The sequence below is a fragment of the Gymnodraco acuticeps genome, unplaced genomic scaffold (assembly GCF_902827175.1).
Source record: "Gymnodraco acuticeps unplaced genomic scaffold, fGymAcu1.1, whole genome shotgun sequence".
NCBI lineage: Eukaryota > Metazoa > Chordata > Actinopteri > Perciformes > Bathydraconidae > Gymnodraco > Gymnodraco acuticeps.
In genome coordinates, this window is record NW_022991583.1 from 16,313 (window position 1) to 42,809 (window position 26,497).

A 26,497-nucleotide genomic window follows, 5' to 3' on the forward strand; every position below is an offset into this window, starting at 1 on the left:
CTCTCTGTGGGACGAATAAAGTTATTCTGATTTTGAGTTGTAACACAGTAACGCACAGAAATATGTGTTCACCCATAGACTGTAGATATCAAGGGTAATTCTAAAAAATGCTTACATGCTATCTTAAATTGCTGTGTTTTGGTAAATTGACAGCTTTTATCATTTTCAGGCTGATGATTCTGTATGTGTGTGTGTGTGTGTGTGTGTGTGTGTGTGTGTGTGTGTGTGTGTGTGTGTGTGTGTGTGTGTGTGTGTGTGTGTGTGTGTGTGTGTGTGTGTGTGGTGTGTGTGTGTGTGTGTGTGTGTGTGTGTGTGTGTGTGTGTGTGTGTGTGTGTGTGTGTGTATTTACCTTATATATACAGTCTATGGTATTTTCGCTTAAAGTGGGTTCCTTTGGGTGGTTGGGTTTGCAAATGCATTTTTGAGTTGAGGTTAATTGAAATACAATGTGCTTGAAACATAATAAAACATACATTTGATTTGTGTTGTCATTTCAACCATGTCTGACCCTTATCCTATATGCCGTTTGTTTTTAGCTGTACCTCTAAAAATATGCTATAAACAAGGTTGTTGTATTGTATGTGTTCACAATAAACTGAAAACAAACTATTTTTGGAGAATAAAAAGTATGTCACCGAAGATATCGTGAAGTACAGTGGGCTCAATATATACTCCCATTTAAAAGTAGCTAAAGCAGGGGTGTCCAAACATTTTTCACTGAGGGCCACATACAGAAAAACATATAAGGACTGTGCCACTCACTAGAAGTGGGGTGTTTTGCTTATAGGTTAAGTTAGCAAAAATAATCAAATGTAGGTAAATTATGCTTGATACTTGAATATGCTTTGAGAGAGAAAAACAGCTTACATCATAGCTTTGCAATAGTAGTTTGGACACCCCTGAGCTATAGACATATTGTAATAAAGAAAATATAATGGGAATATTCCACAGGGCCTGTTTTGTCCTCTGCATGGAGGTGGGCGGAGCCTCCTGTCTCCTCTCGTCCCCTCCTCGGAAGTAGACGTATCGGTCTATTCCGTTTATTTTTATATATTTTGTATAAACCCCTTTTCCCCAACACGTAGCAATATGAACACCAAGATGGACGATTAAACCGAAGAACGGGTCCCCGATTTCACCCCCATATTTTTCCTGGGATTGAGAGGGCCGGATGAAATCCAACTGTGGTTGTCTCCGCTTCGCAGGGGAGGTAAGGATTTGGGCTCAGTCTACTTGCTGGGTGGGAAGCAGCCATTTAAAGGTCCCTGTTGTGTAGTTAGCACCTTCGTCGCAAGGAACACACACAACCCTTCTCCTTTACATGACACCATAAGAAGGAAGTGCCAAACGTTTTTCAACATGTATTTGTTGGATACATTATACACGAATTTGTGCCCGTGTCATGTTAGCTAAAAAGCTGCTAGGGACGCTAGGCTCCTTTCCAGGGAGTAGTCGTATTCAGGTCAGAAATGGAAGTAAACACTTGGGAATGCACCTGCTCAAGGAAGCCCGGTGCTTTCCAAAAAAAGAAGAAGAGGGAACTCCCGGAGGTGGTTGAAGTTCCTGCTAAATTAGTTTTATATTAGTTTCACTACTTAATTTACGTTACAGTTAGCATGAGCTATAGTCCAAACTACCCTCTAGGTTGGTCAGTTTGCAGTTATGTAACGTTAGCTTTATGCTAACACAGTTTGTGGGTAACGTTACTACGGTTTATTGGGGACTGCTTGCACCATAGACTGTATTTGAACAAATTGAGAAATCTTAACGGGATGGTCCTTATCTAAAATGCATTGAATAAACAAACATGACCACCAGGTTTCCTCAGCTAGCTTACATGATCAGATTGTTCCATTCATTTTAATGCAAAGGAAAGCAGAAAAATAATGGGTTTGCCCAAAAGTAATTTATATTATATATTGTTCTACTTGTCATGATTTACTCTTTGGCTCTAAAAAGTCCTAGTCGGCACAACTTCTCAACATATACAGCTGATGAGGGGCTACAAATAGATACCACCTATGTTTTAGAGGTCTTACAGATTGGGAATCAAACTGCTATAGATCAACTGACTTTCAGTGAATATTGTTGTGTCCTACATTAGACTGTCTACATCAGGGGTGTCCAAACAATTTTCACCGAGGGCCACATACAGAAAAATATACGAAGGGCTGGGCCACTCACTAGAGATGAGGTATATTGCCTCATAAGTTAAAGGTCCCATGTCATGGCCATTTCTACTGATCATAATTCCATTGTTGAGGTCTACTAAAATAGATTTATATTGTGCAATGTTCCAAACTCACATTGGTTTCTCATACAGCATCTCTGTATAGTCTGTGTATTCACTCTCTGTCCTAAACGGCTTGTTGGAGCTCCTGCCCCCCCTCCCTATGAGCCCAGTGGCCGTCTGTGAGACAGCGAAACCCAGCCCGAACACACACACACACCCGCAGCCTGGCTGGGAGTTTGTGTGTGTGCTCACACACCGACTCACAGCCTGTGCCCTGCCGTCTCAGGGAGGAGAAATCGGCGGAGCTGCATCTGAGAAAAGATTGAGTGTGTGTGCGTGAGGAAGTCTGTGGATTGGTGGACCAATCCACGGACTTAATGTAATGGCTCCACGAGTTGGTCCATTTGGAACAATGGGTCCATTTGGGTATGGGCACGTCACTGTACCCAGGAAGAAAAAGAGAAATCTCCAACGAGGCGTTCTGGGGCAGCACAGACAGGTCTTTTCTGTGTTAGAGGTTTACTCGCTACAGGGTGTACTTTGAGGGTTTGTGACTCTGCAGACCGTTTACATGCAGAAAAACCTTCATAACACAAGGGGACGGGTGATAACCGGAAAAGCATGACATGGGACCTTTAAAATATATGTTAGCAAAATCAATCAAATTTAGGTCAATTATTTTTGATACTTGAATATGCCTTAAGAAAACAAACAGCCTGTATCACAGCTCTCCATAGGGTTTCATTTCATTTGTTACAAAAAGTGTTGGCAGCTCATCCCTTAAAGGTCGCCTATTATGCAAAATCCACTTTTTCATGTCCTTTATACATAAACATGTGTCCCTCTGTGTAAAGACACTCTGTAAGTTCCAGGAAAAAAGATCGGTTCAGTTTGGACACCCCTGATCTATAATTTCTCAATCCGTAATGTTTTTTCCAAGTATTGTTTGTCTGAAAAACTGAGTATGATAATGTGATTCTGATGTGTTACTCACTTTGCAGGTAGCTGTATCCAGTGGGGAGGTAGGCTTAACCAGGGGAGAGAATGAAGAACTTCGAACCCTGGGGACGCCAGAGGCTGTCTTTTCTCCTGGAAAAGGCCGCCTCTAGGGAAGCCAAGATGTGGAAGCTCTACGTGCCAAAGAAGTACTCCTCACAGGTGAATGTTTAACCCTGGTTGCGTCGAGTAAAGGATAAAATACATCTCACAAACAAAAACATTCTGGTGCTCGAACTTTGGCCATTAGAATAGCTGCGTCGATACAGCTTCGCTCAAGCAACAGACTCATCAATGTTTCCCCAAAAGACAACCAACTTTAACACTCAGTAACTGACTTTTTTTTTTTTAATATATTATTTATTTGTGACATTGTTAAACACAGAAAGCATACATACATAGACCCTCACATGTACAATAAAGGGAGTAAAAGAGACCATTCTACCAGGGTCAACAATACCAAAAAAAACAAGCTGACCTTAACCACAAAAAACTGAAATAAATAATAATAATATCAACAAAATCAACATATACAAGACATTCTAAGGCATTAAGCTACTCGACATACTGTAATAACTGACTTTTATAAATAGTTTGGTGTATGTTTCTGGAGGAAGCGCAATCTCAAATCTTGACAGCATCAGTCGCAGTTCAGAGCTTGCTAGGGTCAACTATCCAAGACAGCATCAAAATAGAAAATACTCAAATTTATATTGTTTTGATTGAGCTAATTCAATATTAACACATACAGGAAAGCCCTCCCACAAATATCTTATCACATCGTTTTTGGTAGAAGAGCTCACATTACTACAAACCTTATGATAAATATGTTTTTAAATCATATATTGAAACAATTAGTTTCAAGTCTCAAGGTAAGAATAGACCAAAATCATGTATGGGGCCGAAATAATAATATGATAGGAATGTCGTACAAGTATGTACACAGTTCACATTACAAGTTACTATAAAGTAAACCAATATAAGGGTTTTTTTAAGGAGGTTTTTTCATTCTAGAAATACATATTTTTCGTTTTTGGTTTTAGAAAAGAGAGTTAGAATCTGTAAGAATTTCTAATGATATGATTTTAAGACCTTAAATACATGGATGTTTTTTCCCAGCTCGGATGCATCACTTACAGACATGTTATCATGAATCAGCAATAATTCAGGAAAGCAGTGAGTCATTCAAGTAGATTTAAAAATATATATTTGCTTTGGTGTTTAAAGGTGCATACATAAACACAGTAAGAAAAACTAAAACATAAAATAAGAGCCGTTATTTAAGTATAATAATAATAATGCATTACATTTTTTATTAGAGCGCTTTTACAGGTGCTCAAAGCGCTTTACAAGTACACATATTAGACATGTAAGAGTCATTACTGCGGACATTACCCACAGGAGCAAATGCGGGTAAAGTGTCTTGCCCAAGGACTCAACGGCCTGACGCAGTGGCGGCCGAGGCGGGATTCGAACTGGAGTATAAAGAACTAAAGTACAAAGAACTGGAGAAAAGTATACTTTAATTATTATGAAATGAAGAACTGTGTACAAGAAAAATAAATATACATTAAAAGAAACAATAAATAATACGGCAATTTGAAAAAATCGAGTACATCGGAGTTAAAAGTGGAAGAGCTGTTCAGTTTGGAGAAGTGGAAGTATTGCGTAGAAATGTTAAATACTGCCAGAGGGTAAAAGCATCACAGTATGGAGTTTGAGGAAAGGTGTGTGTTAATGAATCAGCACTGACGCAAACGTTTCATCACACTCAGCTGATCTCACCCAGTTTCCATGTCTAGAGACACACCTTCAGACGATGTCTAAATGTTTGTTTCATCACACCCCAGTTTACAGGAAAGCCCCCGCAAGATGTCAGGTACCTGTGAAATTATTTCCGTTCCGCTAAATCAGATCCCCTTTTACCTTGTATTTTTAAACAGTTTATTTTAAGTCAATGATTCTTTTATAACTGTGTGTTTGTTTTTTTACTTGTCATTATCATTCCCCCCTTTTTTTTATACTCAAACATTTTTATCGTAACTTAATTGTCAGTTTTTCTTCTGGTTAAACAATGGTAAAATGTCACTTTTAGTCATTTCGGTATATTCATTTTTCTCAAGAAAGCGTGGTTTTTGTTCTCAAATATTCTCCTTTTTGGCACATACCATTTATTCTAATTATCATAAGCTTAATGGTTGTCTTGACACCATTTCTTTTTGATTCAAACGACATTTATATTCTTGATCATGAGAAAACTGTCTCGTTATGGATCCTCATCATAAATAATGACCGTTTTCTTGAAAGAGAATACAGATTGATGTTCACAGCTTAATATGTTGCGATCACAAAACCTCCACAAATCTGAAATGTGAATATCACACAGAAAACTGTATATTATCTCTGATTATGAGCTTTCTTACATCACATTAGCTTTCAAAGTAATAAGCAGAAGCCGTGTATTTAGACATGGTGTCACTGTGTTGATGCCTTGCCGTCATTACAAGTCTATGAATCACTTATTAGAAGGCATTGTTGTCATAACTGTAACTCAAGTGAAGTATGTGACGCTATAATGTCCTCGAACAGAGACTGTCACCATTGTGCAATAACCACAGCCTATAAACAATGTTGCGCAATACAACTGCTTACGCCATACACACTTATTCTTACAATGTATTCATGTTTTTACTGGCTCCTTCAATACTCTTATATTTCTACTTCATATTTTAAACGCTTATTTTATTTATTTGTTTATTCCCCACATGGCAGCTATTTTAAAACAAAACATGTACACTTATACTGTTTATTTTTTTAATAGCGCATGGTAGAAAGGAACAGGGAGAAGAACATTTTATTTGACTTGCCCCTTCTAAAACAAAACATGAAATAACCATAAAAAAGTCAAATAAAAGCAATATTCTTTCAGTCGCTTACAAATACTGAAGCATATAACCAGAACACAAAACCAGAAGACATTTTGTACCGTGGATGTGTATTTATTTGATACCATTGTTGTAACGTGTGCTTGCCTCTTCATTTAACATGTAACTCTGCTGTGCCTTGGCTGAGGAACACATAATGACTTCTGATTGTGCTGTGCTCTCAGGATACAGACGTCACCCCTGCGCAGCGGGACGAGGCCGTGCGATGGCTGACGGATCTCCACAGCAGCCTGCAGCTGTACCCAGAGACCCTGGTGTTAGCTGTTAGCATACTGGACCGCTTCCTCGCTCCCATCAAGGTACGCTGACACCAGCAGTACTCCTTTAATCATGCTAAGTAGTCTCATTTAGTCACTTAATAGCAGCTGCTGTTTTTAAGACACATTTACCAGTGGGACATTGAGAACAAGACTTGAAAATCTATTAAAGGGGACCTATCATGCAAAATGCACTTCTTGATGTCTTTTATACATCAACATGTGTCCCCGGTGTGTCGGGGAACTCACGCAGCGTCAGAAAACAAAACCCTCTCTCTTTTCCTCCGTACCCAAATCTCTAAAAACGGGGGAACAACGGAGCTGATCCAGATTTGCGTCCGATATGACGTAATATCTGAAATGTGGACCCACGGCCCAATCAGAAACGTTGCTATCAGAAACAATGCCCGACTGTTTTGGACGTAATATGGTCGGTGTTTACATTAGCATCGCTAACACTCAGAGCTAACCTGTACTGGAGAGCATGTGTGTGAAGAAGCAGGAAGTAAAAAGGAACTCACCTTGTGGTATAACCGGCAAGAGAGAAAGCCTTTGAGCTCCAAACTGTTTCAGAGAGAATCCTTGATAATCCATGATATGGAGTTTCATCACGGCAGTATTTAGTTTAGACAGTAGCTGCCGGGTCCCGCATGAGCTCAGACCCCTCCTCTTTATTAATTTTTTTTTTTTTAAAGCTTTATCCCCAAATCAGCACTTTTGAAACAGGAAGGGAAATAGAGGGATATGAGGCATGGCTAGAATGGGTGATCTGTTTGGTATTTTGAGCAAAACACTTCATAGACATGTTCGTATATATTTTCATATAACTGACACCTATGCTATTGCCTAAAAATAGCATGATAGGTGACCTTTAAGATTGTGTTAACTTCAGACCAAGGCTAAAATGCTAACTAATGTCCGGGTTTTACGACTCATTCCTTCAATACTTTATTTATTACACAACACATTTGTCTACAACTGCATCTAATGTTATTGTACAGATACATTTTTAAAACTAATTTCCTCTCTTATTGTTTTTTGCATTACAATCAACATATACCACAATGGAAGTTTTATCAATTTTTTTCTAGCCTTTTGATCCATCTGTACAAATATGCTGACAAAGCGTTTGTTACAATTGACAGTCAGTGTTTACACAGGAACAGGAAGGGTCAGTTCTGAATGTCCTGCCAGGTCACCTGAGACAGGAAGTTCCTGTTTATTAACTGAGGAATAAAATGTCCAAGGGTAATCAGAAGCTGTGCTTTTAGACGACGTGGCAGATGTCACCGGCTGACTTTCTCAGCTGTCAGCAGCTAACAGCAGAAATGAAACTAAGGTTGGCTCCATGAGGTGGTTGGAAAAGCTTTTATAGACCTGTTTACCACAGACGTTGTATAAGTAGGAACATCACAGATATAGTAAACTTCCAGATGATGTATTCCACGATTATGTGGCATTTATTGTTGGCCTTGCATATCCCTATCTACTGTATATGGATCCTAATCGGTTAAAGAGATGGAAGTTCAACATTAAACAATATAATAATTCATCATAAAAACATCAAATGTCTTGTGAGCTGTAACTCTAAAGATTTTATTGATTCACTGATGGATCGTTTTGTCTTCAGGCCCGTCCGAAGTATCTGCGCTGCATCGCCATCGCCTGCTTCTTCCTGGCTGCTAAGACCTGCGAGGAGGACGAGGTGAGCACATGCAACACACACACACACACACACACACACACACACACACATATTTATATACAAACACACAGGGCTGGAAACAATAAAGGGACCACTACAGAATCACTTTATCAGTATTGTCATACTGATATTTTGTACAAACTGTAAAGTCCACTGAGACAAATGTAACATTTGTGATATTGGGCTATATAAATAAACATTGATTGATTGATTGATTGATATCTGGTTTTACATTTTAATTGTCTGCGGTTGAGAAAAATAAACATTTCTTATTCTATCAACTACTGACAACATTTCTCTCAAATATCAAACAGAAGATGCATTTAGATATTATTAGTTATTTGCAGACAATGACAACTGGACAGAATAAGCATGCCGTGGTTTCAGACCTCGAATTATGTAAAGAAAACAAATTCATATTCATTTTTAAACGACACAATACGAATGTTCTATCTCGGGAAGAGACAAACGTCCCTCTCCAAAAGACAGGATGTTACTGTGTTTATCTGAGGAACAAAATGTTCCCGGATTATCAGAAACCGGACTTGATAAGGGTGTGTGTTGTGTGTGGTGTGTGTGTGTGTGGTGTGTGTGTGTGTGTGTGTGTGTGTGTGTGTGTGTGTGTGTGGTGTGTGGTGTGTGTGTGTGTGTGGTGTGTGTGGTGTGTGGTGTGTGTGTGTGTGTGTGTGTGTGTGTGTGTGGTGTGTGTGTGTGTGTGTGTGTTGTGTGTGTGTGTGTGTGTGTGTGTGTGTGTGGTGTGTGTGTGTGTGTTGTGTGTTGTGTGTGTGTGTGTGTGTGTGTGTGTGTGTGTGTGGTGTGTGTGTGTGTGTGTGTGTGTGTGTGTGTGTGTGTGTGTGTGTGTGTGTGTGTGTGTCCAGCGTCTGCCCACTCTGAAAAGAGCTTGCGGTCTCCAGCAGCTGTGGCTGTTCTCCGTCTGAGATCCTGAGGATGGAGCGGATCGTTCTGGACAAACTGAGCTGGGATCTGCACACCGCCACCGCACTGGACTTCCTGCAAATCGTACGTCTGACACACACACACACATACACACACACACACACACACACACACACACACATTGCCTCTCTGTTAGGACAGGCTCAGAGCTTTAAGGGCCCTCAAAGTCAGTAGGCTGAATTGTTTAAAGAGGCCATGTAGTTTGTTATATATGTTTTTGCGCATGTAAATGGTCTGGGGCGGGACATCTCTAAGCTGGTTGACCAATCACAACAGAGCCGGCCAGCTAACCAATCAGAGCAGACTGGGCTCTGGTTTCAGACAGAGGGTGAAAAGAGGTGCTGCAGCACAGGCAGTATGAGGAAAGAGCTTTTTGAACATTAAAGCATGGAGACACGTCCCAGTAGAGACACTACATTCTCATCAGTGCCATTAGTGACACCTGCTGGGGGAAAATAAACTGTTTAGCTTCAGTTTAATAGGCTTTACTCATTACTCATTGGTAGATGTTATGTTATTTCAACCATTATTGTCATCTGGCTTGGGACGATTATCACGACTAATGACATGAAATACTGTAGTGTAGATGTGATGAGGAAAATAGACACTGTCCAACTGCTAATGTGGATAGCAAATCTCTCTCTAATGACCTGCCATTAGGCAAAAATGTACACAAGAAATATCTAAACCAAAACGAGGGGGGGTCATGAACTTCACTGACTCCATTCCTGCTCCCTTAGGCTCAAATCTTTAGGTCAAATATTTGAAACTCCACTAATGGTACGGCTCTAAATGCGTGTTTGGACACAATGCAGAGTACATTTTCGACGCAGTGAAGTAATAGAAAGAAGGAAATGGACGTGGCAGCACAAATGAAACCTTCACATCGATTGAAGCACTTTTTATTATGAGCTAAAGTCTCACGTTACCCTGACATTTGACTTACTTTATAAGCATATAGAGACCAGCAATATCGAAGCTAGTTAGGAGGAAACATAAAAAAAGACCAGAGCCACAGAAAGCAAACCCAGTTTCTGTTGTTTGTCTCTTAAAGACTACATTTTGACCCCGATGATAATGTTTCACCTGCTTTTCCTCCCGACCCATAGTTCCATGCGACGGTGTTGTCGTGCCACTCGGGGTTTTTGGACTCCATGTTGGAGCTGAACCCCTCGCAGCACCTCGCCCTGCTCACACGGAGACTGTACCACTGTCTGGCTGACCACACACTCTTACAGGTACACACACACACTTCACTTCTTACCATTGATTCAAAGACAGAGGGAAGTCGTTGTTTGCCCACACTCTGAACACGTTTGTCCCTCCTGTGTTCCCGTAGCTCAGAGGATCCATGCTGGCCCTGGCCCTCATCACCCTGGAGCTGGAGACCTGTTGCCCTGATTGGCTGGCTCTCACCATCGAGCTGCTGAGGAAGGCACAGGTACACACAGGGTGTTTCTCAATGTCGAGTACGCTTGCTTGGTAGCACATGTCTTCCGAGCGTCTTGCTTCAGAAGCGAGGCAAGAATCCTTCCTGGCATTCGGAAAACAAAGAGTGGAACAGGCTAGCAAGTGTGCGTCATATGAGAGGCCCCGCCTTACATCTTCCGCCACAGATTTGCGGAAATTGGTCCGTGTGCAAAGCATTGTGGGGATTTTAAGTCCGCGGAGTCTACACATGTGCAGCCTCGAAATTTCTCCTAACGAAGTACGCCGGGCTCGGTAGAATTCCAAGTATGCTGGACATTGGAACAGTCCTTCGGCGGCACTCGATGACGTAGTATGCTTGAAATAGTGGCTCTGGAGCAGCTTTACTCGCGATTGAGAAACACCCTCTCACAATGAGCTGGTGGCCAATCAGACGCTCTGAAGGTTCAGGGTGTAGAAGTTGAACATATTCAAGTTGTAAATGAGGATTTCTGGGGGTGTTCTTGCACACTTTATAATCCAAGAGAATATTCCAGTTACTTAAATGTGTCAGTGTTCTCTTAGAATCAACCAACTTCCTCTCTGAGAAAATCTGTGTTTCTATTTCAATTGCTGTTATCAGCCATCATGAAGTTTCATTTTAGTTCCTCAAAATGGTTCAACATTTGATATATTCATATGCGTTATTCAAATCTCAAGAACACGGACAACGAGAACAACATCATTGTCACAAAGTTAGTTTATGCAAATGAAAGCTCAGTGTCTGCTGTAGAAGTGGTATTGCTGTATTTCTAACTGGTTAGACATTTCTGCCGTTGCTGTCAAATTGTCAAAACGACATCCGGTAGCTTTATAAAAAGGAACAGTAACATTTGAGCTGGTGACCATCATGTTAGGAAAGCTAAACCACATTGACAACGAGGCTCCCCAGAGGCTCCAGGCATAATGAAATCATCAGTATGTCTGCCATTTCTAAGCCTTTAGAGGATAAATGTGTTCCTCGTCCCTCTCTCAGATCGACAGCTCTGAGTTGATCCGGAGTCGAGAGCTGGTGGCTCGTAGTCTGTCCACACTGAAAGCTTCCCTGCCTCCCAACACTGTCTACATCTACCAACCCCTGCAGAGCAGCACCACCCTGCAGCCCCCGGACCCCTCGCCCTCCTGCTGCATACTGGGTACGTTCAGAATCATTTGTATAGTGCCTTTCAAGGGACCCAAGGTCGCTTTACATGGTGAACAAACAAACAAAAGGGGCAAATAATAATAACGTTCAAAGGGAGACTCCACCCACTCATACAGGTGTTTGGAGTGGGCTGCATGTGTGGAATAAGGGAAGTATACAGGCTTAGAGAGAGAGGGAGAATTTCTCCTGTGTTATTCTCCAAAGTGAATGTAAACTTGAATAATGTACTCCATTTGAATGTAATAATTATGTTGGTTGTTGTTTGTGGAAGCGCCAGTGAATGAGCCCATTAACTGAGTTTTAAACATCACTTTAAATGGTCCCCATAGGCCCCGCCCACTTGATCGGATCGGTATCGGCCGATACTGATTCCGGCGATCAGAGCATCCCTAGTTAAAATCTATTATTGCTTATATGTATCCTTATCATATATAACTCCTGATGGCAGACAGGAGCTCTCTCACCTATTAGGGATCTATCCCTACATGCAGTCGTAAACAGGATCAATTATTCTGCTAAATGTATGATTGTTTATTCGAGTACCGACTCTCCCTTGAGAACTTCAACACAGAAAGGTATTTATGTAACTTTTTTTCTTCCCCCAGGGATCCTCTCTGAGTCTTCCAGGGACCATGTCCTGGTGGCCCCTGCTGATGGGGGGGAGAAGAGCTCCACCTCCTCCTCCAGCAGCAGCATGCCAGGTCTCCTCTCTCCTCCCAAACTCCTGCACCGCCCTCGCCACCCGAAGGTGCAGAAGGTCACGCTGCGCTGCAAGGCATCCGCGAAGCGCAAGGTACCACTGTCACTCTGTTTAAAATGATATTCAATAATGTAGACGACATGATATTTGCAACATTTTGAAAGTCATTTAATTAGAGTAGTATTTCTTCTTTAAGCGTCCGTGATTCAAGCTTCTTAAATCTAAATCTTAGCTTATTATTATGCAGTAAAATGTAAACAAACAGTCATATCATCGTCTCATTGTACCAGCTTCTTCCAGCTCCAGCGTTTTTTATTCTCACCATAGTGGGGCTGACCCGCATGCCATTCAGCTCGTCATGCTAATCTTATTACACAACTTAGTTAGATACTAAGATTTACTATTTATATACTTACTAGATTCTGATTGGTCAATTTGGACATTCAGTGGTCTGCTCTTTATTGGATAGCAGACGTTGCTAAGGAAACTTTGATCGTGTGCACTCATATCAATCCGTAGAAAGTAGTCTGAAAATACCAGGGAATACTTTTAGAATATTTTCATTTTTATATTTGTAAAGATCACAAAGCTTTGGATTGTTAATGACTAAACTCTCCTATGTAAGGAAATGGAAACAAAATCATGAAAACTGCGCAATAGAAACAACGCAATCGCTTTGAATTCAACAAAATCTTGTCCAATTATTGAGTTACGTAAGTATTCATGTTATAAGCGTCAAGAGGGGTTTTGAGTTCATCTTTAATGACACGCTCGCTGCACATTATCCCTGGCTAATCACTACTAGCTCTGTTGCTAACAGCGTAAGCTTGAATGAACCAGGCCCAACTTGTTGCATGCATCAATGTTCATACTGTATTACACATCCAGCTACAAACATATACAAACAGCCTTATAAGTAATGAAAGTACCTGTGGGTATGTATGTATTATTATGTACTTTTTGTTTGGCCTTATGATGGCTAAATGTGGACGACCATCTTAGTTTTCATTCATGTAGCAATGTGTGTGTGTGTGTGTGTGTGTGTGTGTGTGTGTGTGTGTGTGTGTGTGTGTGTGTGTGTGTGTGTGTGTGTGTGTGTGTGTGTGTGTGTGTGTGTGTGTGTGTGTGTGTGTGTGTGTGTGGTGTTGTGTGTGTGTGTGGTGTGTGTGTGTGTGTGTGTGTGTGTGTGTGTGTGTGTGTGTGTGTGTGTGTGTGTGTGTGTGTGTGTGTGTGTGTGTGTGTGTGTGTGTGTGTGTGTGTTGTGTGTGTGTGTGTGTGTGTGTGTGTGTTGTGTGTGTGTGTGTGTGTGTGTGTGTGTGTGTGTGTGTGTGTGTGTGTGGTGTGTGTGTACCCCCAGGAAGAATATCTAATAGCCACTTTCACACAAAGTACTTTGCCGTACTTCGTTCCCCCATGGAACTAAAGCGCAGATCGCGTTCACACCGGAATAAGTTCCCTGAGGGAAGATTACGCAAATGATGCCGCTGACGTCACTTCTTCTTCTTCTGCTTTGGGTTTACTGGCAGGCCGCAAACAACTTCACGGTGTATACTGCCACCACAAGTCCCCGGCCGGAAGTCCCCGGAGTTGGAAGGCTTCAGTAGAAGCTGCTGGGACTCCCAGCAGCTTCTACTGAAGCTTACCGAGTAAATAGCCAGAACGCCGACACCTCCTCATCTCCACCGCTCCCATGCTTTCTTTTGTGTTGCCATAAGTTATTCTCTCTCCGTTGGTGCGCAGGGCTAATGCTAATAATGCTAATACCAGCAAATACAATGGCGGCTTCAAAAAACTTTTCCGAGTTTTACGGGGCGTGGTTTGCAATTCGCTCAGCCAATCAGAAATTGGAACTTTTGTCTCCCCAGGAAACCACCTCTCTAGCAGGGACTACAAAGGGGGGAAAGTTCTCATGAACTAAGTTCTCTTTTTGGTGTGAACGCAAAATCCCAGGAACTATCGGAACTAAACGGGAAAAGTACTCCGGTGTGAAAGCGCCTAGTGCTAGTGCTAGTGCTAATGGGGATCCTAATAAAGAATAAGTAATTGGCTTAATAACTGATAATAAAGATAGTCTGTTGCAGCCCTAGAGTCACAATACAACTGTGTGTTTTCAGGTGGAGGAGATGGAGGTGGACGACATTTACGACGGCATCAAGCGTCTCTACAACGAAGACGTTACCACCGCTGTCCAGGAGGGGGCGCTACCACCAGGAGGAGGAGGTCTGAGTGTCTGCAGCATCCTGATGCCCCGACAGGAAGGCAGCTCCTCCCCCTGCCCCCCCCTGCAGCCAGTCAGTGCCTCCTAGAGACCAAACAGGAAGCTCTAAACCAAAACCACCTCCACCCTGACATCATCATCGCGAGAATTACAAAGAAATAACGTTTTCTGAACAAACAGTGAGGCGATGGGCGACTCCCTGAGCAATAGGCGACAAAAAGAAATGTTACCAATGTATAAAAACCAACTTAAAGGCAGCTCCTCTGGGGAAGTTGTTAAAACACAAATACAGCGGGTGATGTCAGCGGTTCAGGTGGTTTTGGTTTCGGCGGTGCAAACCCCCAGTGTGACCTGAGGACATTACCCATCATGCCCTGCAACAGGAAAACAGAGCCCCAAAAAAAAAATTAAACATGAAAAAATGTACAAAAACAAGCGGCTGCTAATATTTAATAAATGATATCTGTTGAATACAATACTACAAAATGAAAAAAAAAATTATAAATACAAAAGATACCTTCAAAAAAACCTAGATTTTACTCCACCCATCCCCCCCCCCCCCCCCCCCCCCACATGTCTCTCTCTCATCGTTCGTCAACCTTTTATTGTTTTTCCATTCTCTCCTTATATTTTATATATTTATGTTTGTATTCTCTCATCTTCTCTCTCCCACCTACCTCTGCATGTTTTCATCTCTCTGAAGTCGTGAATCAAATGACGATTATCTGCATTACTCACCCAGACAGAGAAACGTTGTTTTTAGTGAAGTGCAATTTTAATTGTTATTAAGATGCTAATATAAATATCCCTCTCAGCTTGTGACGGCTTGACTGAATGAACGTTTCTCAGGTTGTTTTATTCTTCCCCAAAAAAAAAAAAAGGCTTACGGTTTCTAATGAAGCCCCTTGAATGCATCGTCTACGAGAAGTCTCATGGAAACATCCAGGTTTTGGGACCTTTACACAAACAAAGGGACCTCGTAAAATCAAACTCTCCATGGTTTCTGTGTTGAAGCACTTAAGAGGGGATTAAACCTATATATTCACATGTAATAAAAACAACCTTGAGTTATTTAAAGCATTTTAATATTGAGCTAAGAGACAAATGTGTTTTTTGAGTTGGTGTCTGAGCTTCACCAGAAGACAAGTGGCACTTTAATGTTCACTTTAAAAGTAAAAACGACGCTGTTTTCACCTTGAAGTTCTTTTTGATATGATTTTATTCCTGCAAAAAGCTCTGTTCCTCCTGCTGTGGGAGCTGCTGGGGGGCGCTGCTCCAGGTCACTTGAATGAACCAATAAATAAAAAGACATGAAGTATGAAAACTCAGAAAGCTCCGTGTCCTTTTTTTAATCACACAGAAATGTTGTTCACAGGCAGCATGAGGTAACAAGTTACACTGTATTACCTAACTCCATAACAGGTCTAACAGGATGCACACAGCTCTGAGTGTGTTCAAAGAAAACCTCTCTCTCAGAAAACGCACACACGATTTGTACTTTTGTGCTACTGAGGGAACAACAACCTTATTAAGATTCTGTAAAACCAAGTCTAATCTCTTTATGGTGTTTTCAAAACTGGTAAACACATTTTCCATATGGAGAAAAATGTGTGTGTGTGTCCTAGCATTACTATACTTGTGGGGACCTAAATCTGTTTACACAGTCACGTGTGGGGACTCACCTCCCTTATGGGGACATAATGGAGGTCCACATGAGGGGAACCATTCGTGTGTGTGTGTGTGTGTGCGCTTTGAGAGGGAGAGCTGTTAAACAAGTTCTGTTGGTAGAACTGCTGGGTGGATACACATGATGGGACTGAGGTGTTAGTTGAAGGGTGTGTCAGCTCTCATATCATGATGTCATTCATACACCTTTTTTATTTTGACATAAGTATCATACAGCTCCAAATAACTCCATTACATGTCACTTGTTACACACTTTTATCCAATTGTATAAGAAAGGAGAAAAGGACCCATCTTAGTGTCCTTTTTACTTGAGGTTTAAATAACACCGTTAGTTCAAAGATTACAAACTGAAATTCATCACTGTATTCTTTCTCAGTTACCTCGAATTAGATGAGAGAACAGACAAGAACTAGGAAGTTGAGAATACATTTATCCTGTAAGACAACATAATATAATTATTAACTTGTGTTACCATCTGGAGGTTAAACGGTAGTAAATAAATTAAAGCTTAGATTTATATTCGTAACTTTTCACTGTCTTTTTATGGGCACCACAAAAAATGGCAGATAGCTTCTAAAGTCATTCAGATCAATAAAAACTGAGCAACAATGTCAAATAAAGTTGTATAAAAACAAAACACCTCAAACGTTGAAACATTTAATACTTAGTGATGTGAAAAAACTGTACAAAATACACTTATTGCAGCAAACTTAAGAGCGCAATCATTTACAAAGTGAGTGTTAAAGAACAATACGTGTGTTTTTATATCAAATGTATATAATACTCACTTGTGTGATATTTTAGAGAAAATTGGCACAACTCATCGGTACAATACATAATATGAAACTAGGGTATAGGGTTAAGCTTCGTCCAAAAGTAACATGTAATAACTTGATTGCTTAATCCGGACAAACACAAATGTTACAATGTTGGTTAATTGGTGATTTTGCATACTTTTTTTGGTAGCTAATAAATCATATTTTTTTTCTTCCGATTGACTCTTTTCCTGATCAGCAAATTGCTCATAAACACAACATTTAAAGAGTTATTTTTCATCATTAAATCCAGCTTTACAGATCTGTTGATACTACTTCCAAAGATTATGGACACCTCGCTTCTGCTTCAGTGCCAGCAACAAGTAATGTCCTATTGTAGTAGGATTAGATTTGATTGCACAGGTGTTCATGTTTTGTCCACTACTTCCTCAAAGCTCTTTTCACTGCAAGTTCATTTTCAGGCTGTTTCTTTTGTCGCCACACATCGACTGAAAGCAGATCCCCCTTGCTGATCTGCAAGTGCTAACACCTCCTCCTGCATTCATCCATCAGGCGTCTCAGACCCAGCATTCTTTGTCAAACACAGGATACATATCTGGTCAAACTGAACGCTCCGGTGGAGAAACGAGTGCTTCCTGTTGTTGCAGTCATTTGAATTCCTTTTTTAACAGTGTGTAGACACAAGCAACAGATGCTAACTGAGGGGACTGTTAGCCAGCTCATAGAGTCCTGTTGTGAACCAGGATATGTTGAGTACGCAACCGTTTTATGTTAGAAATGAGTAGTACGGGTCGCCAGCACATAGAAACTGCAGGATGCTAACGTTCATGTGCTAGGCAATATGCTAAATGAGCAGAGGTTGCATTAATTAGCATATGCAGACGTTAGTTTAAAATTGTCTTGGCCATTTTGGAGTTTATTGAGGATGTTGAATCAATTTCTGAAGTTTCCAGGATCAAAAATGGCAGTTTTATCCAGAAAGTTGACTTATTTGTTTTCCCCGTGGGCTGAATTTGATGCATTTTTGGTAGATTTGAACGTTTTTGTGGACTCTAACTGCCATTTCTGATCCTAAAATTGTAAGAAATTGATTCACCATTCTTACTGTACTTCGAAAACCACACCAAAAGGGTCCATATCGCCCAATAAATGTTGTAGCCATTGTCTGCTAATAAATGCAAATTGCACAACATATGCAAGTTAGCATCCAGCAGTTTCTATGAACTTGGGACACTTCCTACTCATTTCTAACATAGAGCCTTCGGGTTCTCTACATTTCCGGGTTCACACCGCTGGCAACTAGACTACAAGGTAAGAGCAACAGTCAGCAAACCAATCCAAATCCAGTTCATCTGATGTTTAAAACGAGGAGTCAGACTGGTGTCCGTGGAAGTGCTGCAGTGATTTGTGTTTTAGGAACGCAGCGATGGACGTCGACCTTTTGACCCTCTGCGTGCCGGAGGTCAGAGGCCTCTCGGTGGGGGAGGCGAAGGAGAGGTGATGGCGACGGCGACGAGGGTGGGACTGGCGTTGTTTCACGTGGGGGTTTCCCCCCCCGACTCCTCCCCCCTCTCCCCCTGCAGCTCTGACCGGAGCCCCTAGCAGCGTGAAGACCTCCGGAGCGCTGCCGCGGCTCAGGTACTGCCAGGGCCTCTTCCCCGCCGTGTCCCTCAGCTTCACGTCGGCGCTGAACTTGGTCACCAGCAGCCTCATGATGTTCTTGTGGCCGTGCATGGCGGAGATGTGGAGGGGCGTGTAGCCGCATGTCGACCGGGCGTTCACATCGAAGGTCAGACCAGCTTTCTGAACTCCATACCTGAAACCAAGACGGAGAACATATCAGAATCAGAATCAGGGTTATCACCAGGTAGGTTGACACGTACGAGAAATTTGACTTGATGTCGTGGTGCATACATAAAAAGAAAAAAAAGGACAAAAACCACAGATAGAGAACTGTTAAGGTCCCATGTCATGGCCATTTCTACTGATCATAATTCCATTGTTGAGGTCTACTAAATTTTCCAAACTCACATTGGTTTCTCACAGCATCTCTGTATAGCATGTGTATTCACTCTCTGTCCTAAACGGCTTGTTGGAGCTCCCCCCCTCCCTCCCTGTGAGCCCAGTGGCCGTCTGCGAGACACAGCGAGACACAGCCCGAACACACACACCCGCAGCCTGGCTGGGAGTTTGTGTGTGTGCTCAGGCTGAGTTCCACGGTGTCTCGCTGTCTCACCGACCCCACACCAGTGAGCCAGCTCAGTGTCCCGCTCCTCGCAGCAGCGAGCCTCACGACGTCCCTATGAGTGTGTGTGTGTGAGGAAGTCCGCGGATTGGTCCAAACGTAATGGCTCCGCGGACGTAACGTCGCTATACCCGAAATACGTCACTATACCCAAGAAGTAAACAATGGGAAAAGAGAAATCTCCAACGAGGCGTTCTGGGGCAGCACAGACAGGTCTTCTCTGTGTTAGAGTTTTACTCGCTACAGGGTGTACTTTGAGGGTTTGTGACTCTGCAGACCGTTTACATGCAGACAAACCTTCATAACACAAGGGGACGGGTGATAACCAGAAAAGCATGACATGGGATCTTTAAAATAAAACTATAATTACATTAAAAGTAATAAAACAGATATAGTCAAATTAAATATAGCAGTAATTACAATGCAATAGAATGGAAAATCAGAAGGATAGAATATCAGTTGCTCATAGCAGAAAATATATTTAAAGTTTATTTTCCTTTGTTGGAGAATAGATATTCTTCAAGTGCATTTTAATAATAATAATAATAATAATTCATTGTATTTATAGAGCGCTTTTCATGGTTTTCAAGGACACTTCACAAATTCATCAAAACAACACACTTAACATACGTAAAACAAAACAACAACTACAGATTTAAAGCCGTTCTGAAAAGGCGAGTTTTGATTTCTGGTTTGAATGAAGATGCAGTCATGGATGTGTTTTGTCAGTTTTGACGTACATTTGCGTCGACTTCACACAATTAAGTAAAACATGTAAATATTTAGCAGCTTATATCTTACTACTGACGTCACTGCCTCTAAAGTTCACTCCACTTTGTGTCCACGGTGGAGTTTAAAATATTTGACCCATGTGATTCGCCTTGAGGGAGCAGGAATGTGATCAGTACACTTCTCGACATTCTTTGATTTAGATATTTCTTGTGTACAAGTGAACATCTTTGCCTGGTGGTTACTCCTTAGAGATCACAATCATGGGTTTGTGAATATCTCTTTCTTATCTGATACCATTTGGACAAACAATGAGATATTTAGCTCAGGTAATAACACATAATTGTACCAAGCAACAGACCTTTTGACCCTTAGGCTGCAAACCATGTCTTAAAGATTGACTATACATTAGACATCAGAAAACCATCCGAGCGACATTTTTGTTTTAGCCGATTGGTTTTCTATTTATTTATTTGTTATTGTTTGTATGTCTGTTTGTCTTCTGTCTGTGTGGGATTTTCTTTGCCCTGGTGGTGTTAAGCAGTATTTACATTGTTACCTATTTTTCTATAAAGTGAAGATTTGTTTACCTGCTTTTGACACATGCTCAGATAGAATAACTGTATGCTGTTGAAAAAACCCAATAAACAAAGTTTAAACAGCTAGTTCGCTCTGATGGTTTTCTTTTTCTAACAGCGAGCATCGTACCATAAGGTGTTGAGGACTCTGTGTTCGCCGTGCTTTGCGATCCAGTGCAGCACGGTGAAGCCGGAGATGAAGTCCTGCCTGTTGAGCAGCGACGAGTCCTCTCTGAAGAGGGTGTAGATGTCGGGCCAGGCCCCCGTCGCGCCCTTCACCAGCCAGGCGTGCTCCTTGGGCTCCAGAGGAACCAGGGACTGAGGGGCAAACATGCACTTAATAAATGTTCTTTACGGGAATCAGAAACAGGTTTATTACCAGGTAGGTTCACACGTACGAGGAATTTGACTTGATGTCATGGTGCATACATAAAGGAGTCTATGAACGGGAATCAGTTCAGTGTTGTTAAACTAACCACATGACAACATTGTTTATTGTTTCCTGTTTGTTGGCAAGACAAAGTAAAGAGCCTTTGTTGCTAGTTGTCAATCTTACTGATAATGACATTACTTTACTGTCAGCATATAAACCAGATAAGGACACTTATGCGATATTTCGATGACTTAAAGGTGGGTGTAGAGGAAACTTCTGTGTAGCTATGCACTGGGAGTCACCGACTCAGGAAGGAGACACGGGAAGAGCAGTAGCTTTGATGTCAAACACTGATGGTTTATTTGGAGTTAACGGCCGGAGGATTCACATCACAAGTCCAAGAGTCAGAGGTTCTGACTTCACGGTAGAGTTGCCACGTCAATTCTGAAGAACTCTACCCCAGACCCATGTATTTAGCTAGTTCAGAGAGCATCATCAACATGCTGCATAACAAGATAGAATGATAACACCTCTATCAGCTGACGCCAACAGGCAGGAACAGGGAGACAAAACACTGAGAGCACAGCAGCCAAGGTTACAGGTGCCTGTGCTCAGTCAGGACAGTTTGAACTGATACACTGGGTCAAAGTTATGGGCCTTGGAAAATATTCCACAACAGTGGGGTAGGTAATTTTGGAGTGCGCTAGAATTTGAAAATACACAACCGGAAAAAATCTACCACTTCCTCACAGAGCCCCTCCTCCAACACACACGAACGCGCACATGACCAATGAGGGCACGAGATAAGTGTGTGCCCCGATGGAAGGCTGACAGGCAGGTAGGCCATCCAGTTACTTCAGATATTCATTGCTATCGGGATGTTAAGAGCATTCCATGGAATATAACAAAAAGTGTATCTCGAGCCGGTTTCTCAAACTTAACTGCCCCACCTTTAAATGTAAGACAATATCTAGTCAAGTCAAAGTCAACTTTATTGTCAATCTGTTTCCCACAATCCCGAATACAATGTCCATCAGTCTCACCTGTCTAGTGGGCCCTTCCTGGTCATTGGTGTTAGAGGCGGGGGTGCAGGTGGAGCTCCTCCTCCCCCCTCTGACCTCCCCCAGGTCTGCCAGGCTGTGGCAGCTGGGGGTGGTAGAGCAGGACGACAGGGAGGAGGTGGACAGGTCGTATCGCAGGCTGAGAGACGAGGAGATCAGGTGGAGGCGGTTCAGCCGGGCCGCCTCGCTGCCTCCCCCCGCACGCGCCTCCTCCTGCAGGATCTGGTCCAGGTCGGCTCCCAGGCTGCGGCACATCCTGCTCCTCAGCTGGCTGCTGATTCGCCGAGCGGCCCCCCGCCGCGGCTGCGAGGAGACGGAGACTTCGCTGGACTCTGCGTCTTCTCGGTTGTCGTAGAGATCTCCTGCGAGCAGAGGGGGAGGAAGTACTCAGACCCTTCACTTAAAGAGGCCCTGTTCTGTTGTTTTAGGGTTCTACCTATCCTGTTGTGTGATATATAGGTTTTAGTGCAAGTAAATGGTCTGTAAAGGCTCAAATCCCTGAGTTTCTCTCCCACGTACGTACAAAGATACATTAACTAAAAGGTTTAAAGGGCAATCTATTATCCTAAATTACATGATGTGTGTAAGATGTAATATGTAAAAAACACTCTTTAATTAAGTCCAACAGACTCCAGCTCTGACCTGTGGAAAGATGCCAGGGCACCACACCAACTGTAGAGTTGTGGTCGTCATGGAGATGGTCGTTTGAGTGATGGAATGGTGACAAATAACCGGTTGGCTCCTGGTTGTCATGGAAATGGCTGTCGGCATGTTGCGACTCCAATTTTTGCCCCTGGGCTTCGTGGAGTACTTCTTCGATTTTAGACCCGCCCCTAACCGCACCTGCTGACACAGCAGATTTAAAACAAAACCAATGTTAAACATGTCCTCTGCTTATAACCCATCCTAGTACCAGGAGCAGTGGACAGCTATTGTACAACGCCCGGGGAGCGGGGGGGGAAGGGGGGTGTTCGGTGCCTTGCACAAGGGCACCACGGCAGGGCAGGAGGTGCACTGGGACCTCTCCAAGTAGCTCTGCAATCTAGTCAATGGAAGCTTTTACATATGGTATCCATAAACATATATATTTTAGGAACAGACTTACACATTTCAGTAAATATAAAAGAAACACACAGAAATGTAGCATTGGAAACATTTGAAATGCTTGGATTCAACAGCTGGGTAATGTTGTTTTGAATCAATGGGGTTTTTTGGACAACAATGGAACTCTATTGGCACAGAGGAAGACTATGTATCAGGCTTTCATAATAAGACGTGGATGCAGTGACCATGACCTTCCATTGGTTTGTGAACTATCATTTAAAAAGCCCAAACCTCATCATATCTGCTGGCTATTAAAAAGTGTGAAGATTTAAAGCACTGGCTCACTTTTCAAACAACACACACACACACACACACACACACACACACACACACCACACACACACACACACACACACACACACACACACACACACACACACACACACACACCACACACACACCACACACACACACACACACACACACACACACACACACACCACACACACACACCACCCACCACCACACACACCACACACACCCACACACACACACACACCCACACACACACACACACCACACACACACACACACACACACACACACACACACCACACACACACACACCACACACACACACACACACACACACACACACACACACACACACACACACACACCACACACACACACACACATCACACACACACACACACACACACACACAGGTGATGTAAATAAGGGGAAATACAGATAACCACTAGACTTCACCTTTTAATCTTTACACAGAGTTCAGTTGTACCTGCATGTGCAATATACCTAGTGCAATTCAGACTTTATTGTCTTTCAATTAATTTACAATCTGTAAACAGCACCAGCTACCTCTTTAATTTGTATATGGTCAAAGAATACACTGCTACTTGTTAACTTATCTGCCATTTGTTTGTATTATTAATAACGTGTGCACACTTGTATATGCAAGTCTATTCTCTTAGCTTTATCCGCACTATACTTCTGCTGTTGTAATAATGTGGGACAAATAAAGTAATCCTGATTCTGACCTGGTTTTGCCTGTGGCTCTTCACAGCTGCTGTTCCACCCGGACCCTCTGGAGGAGCCCGACAGCGGCCAGTTGTTGCTGGAGCACTCTGGGTCATAGGAGGTGGAGAAGATGCTGCTGTGGCTGGAGGAGAGCCTCTGACCTCCGCTCTGATCGGGCCCCAGGAGGACAGCTGTAGGATAAGCGTATTTGGGTCCATCACGGCGAGGCACCACCCCTGTATCTCTGTCAGAGGATGGGGTGAAGCGCTCCGCCTCTAAAGGGAGGCTCCGTCTGGTGGAGGACCCTTCCCCTGGAACAGACCCAGGTTTTGGCCCCTGTCTTCTCGGCCTTTCCTCCTCCACATCCTGGACGTAAATCTTCGGGAGCTTCCTTTCCGATGCATAAGAGGAGGAGGATATAGAAGGAGAGGTCTGTGGATCTATGACGCAGGGCGAGGAGGCGGAGAGGGCCTTCCCCAGGTCTCCGAGAGGATAGTTGGGGGGCCACGCTCCTCCTGCTGAACCCCGCCTCATCTGGACCTCCTCCTCCTCCTCCTCCTCATCATCATCATAAGAGATGGCAGATTTGTAGCTCTGCCTGTGTCTGGCAAGGCGTGGGGCACTCAGCAGAGGGGTCTGATGAAGAGGAGGGGTCTGATGAAGAGGAGGGGTCTGATGAGAAGAAGCGGTCTGATGAAGAAGAGGCACTTGACGAAGAGGAGGCACTTGACGAAGAGGAGGGGTCTGATGAGAAGAAGCGGTCTGATGAAGAAGAGGCACTTGACGAAGAGGAGACACTTGACGAAGAGGAGGCTCCTGACGAAGAGGAGGGGTCTGATGAGAAGAAGGGGTCTGATGAAGAGGAGGCACTTGACGAAAAGGTGGATCCCGAGGAAGAGGAGGCTCCTTAGGAAGAGGAGGGGTCTGATGAAGAGGCACCTGATGAAGAGGAGGCTCCTGATGAAGAGGAGGGGTCTGATGAAGAGGAGGGGTCTGATGAAAAAGAGGCTCCTGGCGAAGAGGAGGCTTCTGATGAAGAGGAAGGGTCTGATGAAGAGGCACCTGATGAAGAGGAGGCTCCTGACGAAAAGGAGGGGTCTGATGAAGAGGCACCTGATGAAGAGGAGGGGTCTGATGAAGAGGAGGAGTCTGATGAAGAGGCACCTGATGAAGAGGAGGCTCCTGACGAAGAGGAGACACTTGACGAAGAGGAGGGGTCTGATGAAGAGGAGGGGTCTCATGTCTGACCACAGGTGTGGTCTTCACTTCTCTTTTCTCTGGGATCTGATTGGCTGCTGCTGTTCTACCACACACTTCAGGTGTGCTGCTCACCTGTTGCTGCTTCATGTTAAGATGTGTCTGCACGGTGTTGAAGGGCATGATCCCGGCCGCAGGTAGGCTCGTTTTCTCAGCGGTGACTCCCGGCGGGGCGGGTGTTGTCCCCTCCCTTAGCTGTGGTTTCTGCCGAGGCGTCTCTGCGTTTTCCGGGCAGGTATCGGTTCCTTTCGCGGCGGGAAGTCGCTCCGAAGAGCCCCCTCCGCCGTCACCGGGAACATGTCCCTTGAATTTCTTCCTGAGGACCACATGAGAGACCCCCTCCACCTGTCGGACGGTGGCCACGGAGTTCACGAACTTCTTGAAGAGCTCCCGGTTTCGGTTCCGGTCCGGGTGGTCCCTAATGAAGTCTTTGAAGTGCAGAACCAGGTCCGCGTTTTTCACCGAGCCTCCGCTGATCTGGAGGAAATGCAGCAGGGTGTCCTGAGTGAAGTCTGTGGCCATTCTGCTCCCAAACCCCGCTGTATGCTGCCTCTGCCGCGGGCTCAAAGGTCGCGGAGCTGCTTCTGAGAGGAAGGGAGCTCCGCCTGCTGCAGGTATTTATCCAGCCCACCTGCTGCATTCCTGCAGGGAACTAACAACCCGGATGTGCACAAGTACCAGTGGTGCAATGTAACTAAGTACATAACTCAAGTACTGTACTTTGGTTAACCAGGTGCAAACAAGCCACATGTGGGAAAAAGAGTAGTTTGTTTGGGACACTTTTTTTTTGCGATCTCAAATTGTATTCACCTGCAAGTGCGATTGAGAAAACACGTCATTAAAAACTCTCTGGGAATCGCTCTCACTGGCTACACCCATAAGTAAATACATTTCCAAACTTTGTTGATTGATTGACATCTGACATTTATAGTGAAAGCACTCTCTGGAGTTTCTAAACAGCCATTGGATAAAAGCCACGTTTTAGAAGGGCGACTGTCAATCAAATGTCCATAAAGCAGGACATCGGGTCCCCCTAACTGTAGGCTACTTAAGTACCATTTGTAAAAAAGTATATTTTGATGAT

At 43.2% G+C, this 26,497-nt stretch overlaps 2 protein-coding genes across 3 annotated transcripts; one reads left to right on the forward strand and one right to left on the reverse strand.

Annotated features, from left to right (window-relative positions):
- Positions 1-978: 978 nt before the first annotated feature.
- ccni (cyclin I) lies at positions 979-15,951 on the forward strand. Its single transcript, XM_034197648.1, is given in 11 exon segments — positions 979-1,211; positions 3,236-3,392; positions 6,340-6,474; positions 8,063-8,137; positions 9,016-9,030; positions 9,032-9,157; positions 10,204-10,332; positions 10,434-10,535; positions 11,538-11,697; positions 12,311-12,498; positions 14,520-15,951. Coding segments are annotated over 10 exon segments (1,236 nt in total). The 5' UTR covers positions 979-1,211; positions 3,236-3,278; the 3' UTR covers positions 14,712-15,951.
- Positions 15,952-16,470: 519 nt separating this feature from the next.
- LOC117533742 (altered inheritance of mitochondria protein 3-like) lies at positions 16,471-26,203 on the reverse strand. 2 transcript variants are annotated; one of them, XM_034197646.1, is made up of 5 exons: positions 24,177-26,203; positions 22,714-22,917; positions 22,054-22,433; positions 20,768-20,955; positions 16,471-18,901 (listed from the first exon to the last, which is right to left on the reverse strand). In XM_034197646.1, exons 1-5 carry the CDS (start codon positions 25,933-25,935, stop codon positions 18,445-18,447), a joined length of 2,988 nt encoding a protein of 995 aa, XP_034053537.1. In that variant the 5' UTR covers positions 25,936-26,203; the 3' UTR covers positions 16,471-18,444. The 2 variants fall into 2 exon arrangements, with proteins under 2 accessions (XP_034053537.1, XP_034053538.1); XM_034197647.1 differs by having other exon boundaries at positions 22,714-22,914; positions 24,177-26,199.
- Positions 26,204-26,497: the final 294 nt, after the last annotated feature.

What these genes read in the sequence shown, in the direction of transcription:
- LOC117533742 (XM_034197646.1), bottom strand. Translation starts at nt 25,935, where the DNA reads ATGGCCACAGACTTCACTCAGGACACCCTGCTGCATTTCCTCCAGATC. An exon ending in AGAGCCACAGGCAAAACCAG is followed by an intron (nt 22,918 to 24,176) that starts GTCAGAATCAGG and finishes CTGCTGTGTCAG; the next exon opens with CAGGTGCGGTTAGGGGCGGG. An exon ending in AGAGTCCTCAACACCTTATG is followed by an intron (nt 18,902 to 20,767) that starts GTACGATGCTCG and finishes TCTTGGTTTCAG; the next exon opens with GTATGGAGTTCAGAAAGCTG.